General features: G+C 47.5%; 1 protein-coding gene across 1 annotated transcript in view; it reads right to left on the bottom strand.

Moving 5' to 3' along the window:
* The window catches only part of SPG11 (SPG11 vesicle trafficking associated, spatacsin), a 71,225-nt gene that overhangs the window by 629 nt on the left and 64,746 nt on the right, over window positions 1–5,850 (bottom strand). The window contains exons 34-39 of the mRNA XM_072962536.1: window positions 4,777–4,910; window positions 3,916–4,023; window positions 2,261–2,429; window positions 1,684–1,772; window positions 1,379–1,534; window positions 521–672 (exon numbers count right to left, since the gene is read on the bottom strand). Coding sequence (XP_072818637.1) covers window positions 521–672; window positions 1,379–1,534; window positions 1,684–1,772; window positions 2,261–2,429; window positions 3,916–4,023; window positions 4,777–4,910 — 808 coding nt within the window. The remainder of the gene's footprint in view (window positions 1–520; window positions 673–1,378; window positions 1,535–1,683; window positions 1,773–2,260; window positions 2,430–3,915; window positions 4,024–4,776; window positions 4,911–5,850) is intronic.

Genomic DNA, 5,850 nt, shown 5'->3' with positions numbered 1-5,850 from the left:
CTAGACAAAGAAATACAAGAATGTACAGGTTAAGATACTGTATCTTGAGCAAGGACTGTCATCTGACACATACCACAACCTGTAAGGAGAGGGAGCTTGAGTCTGGGAAATTATCTCAGACTATTATTAATTAGAGGTATTTGATAAACATTGAAATTATTTCATTAAAAATGAGTATTTGAATGCTCACCTTAATTAGAATAAATTCAGTACTCCAGTACCCTGATGCTCAGAGTTTTTGGCATCTCAGGCAAGCTGAGTAGCTGGCTTCCCATTTTAAGTACAGAGCACTATAAGCCAACTACTCTCATTCATCTGCATAAATTTTTTAAAAGATCCCTTCTTTCTGGGGATTTTTGGCATAAATCTGGTAAAAAGATCCCCTCCTTCTGGGGATTCTTGACATCTCTGTGACATCTCTTTGCCATCTCAAGCAGAAGGGTACCTATAGGCATGTTATACTTAGCCATAAAATTCTTGCCCGTGCCTCAGCTCAAAGCAGAGGCATTTTAATACTTACTTTATTGAAATCTCTTCAAATATACTGGATCTCAATAACCTTTGTTGCTTAAATTCTTCCAGGTAGTTAAAGTCTCCTTTAAGAATCACTTGTTGGTATAGAATTTCAGCCCAATCAGGAACAAAGTCATAGGCCTCAGCCACAATAGCAGCCTTAAAAGGATGAAGGGGAAGGACACCATTAGAGTTTATCTGATGAAAAACTGAAGGCAAACTGTTCTGGAAAACTGAATACTGTATACTCATGCGAGTGAACGTGATCATTACCGATCATGTTAAAAGCCTCTGTGTATCAGGATTGGTGTTAGTCTGACATCTCCCCTCTTAAACACCAAACACCTTCCTTCAGTGTTTTTAGTTTTCCTCACAAAGGGTTAAAAGAACTACTGAGGAAGAGTATTTTTCCCACTAACTCAGCTCTGAGGAACAGTGGAAGGGCTGATTCCCTGGTAACCATCCCTCCTCTTGAAAGGGCTAGAACGAGCCGCCCAGGAGTCCTGACTCAGTGTGCTGACCCCTCCAGGAATGTTGGATCTGAAAGATGCTCGCAGGGCCTCCGGCAGGGATGTTCCCCTGAACCTCAGCTATCTAAGTGCAAAGGTGTCTGTTTCTCTGCTGGCTTAACAATGTGGGGAAAGGAGACAGTACTGTCTCTGTTCTCTAGCCACCGCCTGAACAGTACACTGGTAAATACTACCCTGAAAAGGCAGTTTGGTGTATCAGCCAAGTTAGGGGAGCTGGACTGGACTGTTCTGTCATTAGCCCTGAGACCTCAGGCAAGTTATTCAGCCTCTCAGTCCCATGAGAGGGACAGCAGGAGAGAGGATGCTGGCAGCACTGGCTAGCTTTTCTTCCTCACCTGGTAGAACCGAGGAAGGGCCAAGATACAGTCCATCAGCCTGTGGCGGCCCAGGTTGATGAGCATCGTGTTCTGGCCAGTGTTCAGAAAGTGAATCTGCAGTGTTATCAACTTGGTGAGCCGGTGACAGTGCAGGGCCTGTCGCACACAGGAGTCCTGAGGGATGAGGGTGGAGGTAGGCACAGGTAAAGATTTTGTTGCCATCATCTCCTCTGTAAACCCTCCAGCATCAGAACAAAATTAAGTTATTCCTACTACAGACACCAAGCCCCAAGGCCAGCCTGGAATAGGACTCTCATGGTTACCTTGGCATAACTCTCTGCTGCATCCAGCATCAGCGTCAGGGCCTTCAGCAGCAGCTGCTTCAGCTGGTGCCCGTCCTTGAGGCTGTCCTCTGCAGGAGAGTAAAGGAAACTTGCTTAGTGTGTCTGACTCACCCATGACTCACCCAAAGCTGGCTACTCAATCTCATCCCACTGAGTGATGGGCTAGACTGTAGAAACCTCCCAGCTCATCCAGCTCATGTACCCAGGGAGGCAGGCATGTCTCACTGAGGTAAAGGCTACTGGGCCAAAAGTACACACAACTCTGGAGTAGGATTCACTACCCCGTCTAGCTCGTTTCTCTCTGAAACATCAAGGCAGGCTTTCATGGCATCAACATACATGTTGGTTCCTAACAGATGACACCCCTGGATGCGCAAGAGGGGTAGATGCCTTCCAAGGCCCCTTTGACCTCCTGTCTGCCCCACTGGGGCCCCACTGAATGTCAGAAGCTGAGGTGGGTATTAGTCAATCTCATGGGCTGCTGCCCTCCTTAGCCCTAAGAACCTTCTCTGGCCAGCAGCACTGCCCCAGGGGTCCTGGTGTGACCTCTGCTCACCCCAGGGCTGAGACTCAATCAACTTCAGTTGGATGCAGGCGGCTGCCTCGTGGTTCTCCCCGATCTCCCGGCACATGCTGAAGCACAGGGCAATCATGTTGTGCTTCTCACTGTCCCCGGGGCGGCAGCGTTTGATGTAGTCCAGTAGGGCCGTCTTGAGGGTACCGCTCTGTCCAGAAAAAAAGGGATATACCAAGGTCTCAACCAGAGAGTTAGCCAGGATTGCTGGAGTCCTCTGATTCTGTTCCTCAAAAACTCCCAAGGAAAAGGAAAAAATAAGCAAAAATGAATACAAAAGTTTATGCTATCCTGAGTATAAGGAAACGGGCACATCCTTCTGCTGGTAGGAGTGTGAATGGTAACACCTGTCAGAAGGGAAAAGCCTTAAAAATGTGCACAGACGCATTATTCTAACAATTCCACTTCTAAGATTCGATCCCTAAAGCAGAGAAAGGTGCTAAGATGGATGTAACAAGGATATTTAATAGCAAACAATTAAAAATAATCCAGATGTCCAGAATATGACCTAAGAGAACACCGTGTAGCCATTAAGACCAATGTTGATTTGAGAAATATTCATGCTTATTATTAGTGAGAAGCAGGCTATTTCCTATCTGCACAGCATGGTAGAAGTTTGTTAAAAACATGTAAGTGTGTATGCATATACATTTGTGGGTATGTGTGCAAAGAAAGGGCCTATGCTGAACTGTTAGCAGTGGCTGTCTCCAGATGGTGGCCAGACACACAGGACTTTTTTTCCGTGTTGTTCTGTTTTCCAAGTGTCTTAACATTGAATATGCATTACTTTTGTAATTAGAAACAAAGTTATTAAAAGAATGTTTAAATGAAGAAACAAAAATGCCTCAAAAAACAATTTTAAAAATCCTAAAGGTCCTATGTCCAGGACTTGCTTCTCTCCTTATAATTGGACTGGTCTGTCCTAAAACCAGCCTGGGGTTGGGGAGTTTTTCTGCTTTGTCTCTTAATCCTGCTTGGCTAGGCGCAAGTTCCCAGAAGCTAAAAGTGCACTTCAGTTTTTAAATCTTTACAGTGAAATGGGCTGAAGCAATGAATCAGCCAGTGATAACTTGGAAACAGAGGCTCTGGTGTCACACAGTATGCTAAGGACAGACGAGCACCCAGGGACCAAAGGCTCGGCAAGTCAGGCCTTTGCTTCCCAGCCTCCTTCCTGGTTGTCATCGTAAACAGCTCCACAGCTTTCCAGGCCTACGCCTTGGCATTCCCTTCTGAACAGGGGTTGGCAATACACTTCTTCATGGTCCCCTGAAACCTCTCCATTCCAGAAGCCCTCAGATACAGCCTTACAAGCTGGTCAGTCCATTTCCACATGGCTCTCAGGAAGGGTTTCTGCCACTGCCAAAGCAGCCCTGAGACAGTAAGGCAGGCAACAGAGACTGAGGTGGAGGTGCAGGAGCTCACTTTCTTCATTTAGCATATGTCAGCATAAATTGTGACCTTGTCTGAGCTCTGTAACCTTAAGCAACTGGTTACAAAATGTGTCCTAGGGAGGTCCCTAATTCTCTCCTCCATATCCCAGGGGTCCACCCTCACTGGGACCACTCCTGAGAAAACCTGAGACTTCTGAGTGTCAGTACTGTGTGTCATACTGGAGCTCAACGCTACTGTACACCTACCGGATCCAACTTCTTCCTCATCAGCACTTCAAAGTAGTGCTTTTTATGCAGCAAATCAAATATGTATGTCATCTCATTGTACCTTCCAATGCCAGTGAGGAGACGCACCTGCAAAGGGAGAGGGCAGTTTGCATCAGCATCACTCACAGTTCCCTGAGCCAGACCATTACCCTCAACAGTTTGGTTGCTTTCAAGTGCTAAGCTCCAGGGGGGTGAAGGGCTAATGGCCACGCTGCCATGCTTCACTCCTTTCCTCCTTGCCTGTCTCCCTCCCATCCCAGGTACCCAACAGAGGGCCTTCTCTGGAGGATTCAGGAATGCTAATCCCTGGGCCACTGATGGCTGTTTCCTCCTCTGTTGTCTCTAAACGTGACTACCAAGTGCTGAAGTGCCACCCGCCTGGGCAGGCACGCTTCCTCCCCCTACCACTCCTTATTACAGCGCCCAATGGCTTGCTCAGCCATGTGGGGTTAGTTTCAAGCCGAGAGAATTTGGGGAGGTACAGGAGGCTTAAGTTGTCAGTTTATTTCAATTCAGATATAAGAAGCAGGTCTGAACCTTGTTTTTGGAGGAAAGACTGCTGTCTTAGCCCTTTAGAAAAGCTAACTGCCCCAGCAAGGGGGTATGACAGTCCTGGAACGGCAGGGATCCTCCTGACTTCTGCTCCTTTGGAGCAATCTCTGACTCTGACAAATCATAACCTAGAGCAGAGGGTTGAGCTGCCCAGCCAGCTACCAAATAGGTAGTGGTATCCAGATGGGCAAACTCTCTAAGACTACATCAGCTCTGAACTGGTCTCCAGCCCATCTGCTCTATCAAAGGTTTCCTCAGAATAAGGGGTTGAGGTGAGGGGTGACTTACCACCAGCCCGTACTCCTCATTGGGAGCCAAGTGGTTGTCTGTGAGCAGCCGGGCAGCCTGCAGGACTCGGATGATGCCCTCCATGTGGCACGTCAGTGTGAAGCAGTGATGAGCCAGGATCAGCAGCTCTGTGGCTGGGTAGGTTGGGCACTGGTGAGACAGGACTGTCAACCCCGGCCACCTACTAGCTTTGTACCCAGCAGGAGGGTGAAGGGGCCTGGTACAGTCAGGGCCTGTCTGGAGAGGGCTCTCCCACCAGGGCTCTCGGATCCCTGACCTCACCAGCTCTAGCTCTGGGACAGCCCCCTGATGAAGTCAATTACTCTCTCAGTGACAGCACAGGGATTAACTCCCTTCTCAAAGACAGTCCACATATAGTGACCACATTTGCAAAAGGCCCCCAAAAGAAAAAGTAACCCTTGTTTTCTAACGATGGAGAAACTTTCTGCGGACGAACTGATGAAGTACCTGCCAACATGGGTCCGAGGGCATTCTCTATCAGTGGAGAGTCTTAGGGCCTGATCAAGTGCTATTTGATGCTCTGTACTTCTCCTGGCTTTCTAGATTAAGATCTGACTACACAGAAATTTAAAACTACTACACACAATCACTGTGAGCACAACTAAAAGGCAAAATGGAAAAATATTTGCAGTGTTGGCAGATAGAAAAACGGTTCTCAGCCTTAATACATGCGGTGCCCTCTGGGCCTCTGTACCTGTGGGGCCCTCTCCAAACCTACTGACCACTACTCCTTCAGGCCTTGGTTTGCACCTTTCCTCCCCAAACACTCCTCGACCCTATCAGTCTGGTTCTCACTGTGTATTACAGCCGGGCTACTGCTTGGCATGCTCACCGTGTCCCTGGTTTTAGAGTACCCGGCACACAGCTGGCGCTCAGTAGACACTGCTGAACCAGACTAAGAGGCAGAAGGCTGTTTTAAAAACAAAACTGTTCAACCCCTTAAAAATCCTCATTTTTGTTCACTAAATATTAGTAAAATGCTTTTTGCATCTATTGAATTTGCAGAGTATAACGGGTTCCAGGAAATGATATTTTCACACACTGCTTAAAAGG

Source organism: Vicugna pacos, chromosome 6 (genome assembly GCF_048564905.1).
Source record: "Vicugna pacos chromosome 6, VicPac4, whole genome shotgun sequence".
Classification (NCBI taxonomy): domain Eukaryota; kingdom Metazoa; phylum Chordata; class Mammalia; order Artiodactyla; family Camelidae; genus Vicugna; species Vicugna pacos.
This window is presented reverse-complemented; position numbering and strand designations above follow the sequence as displayed.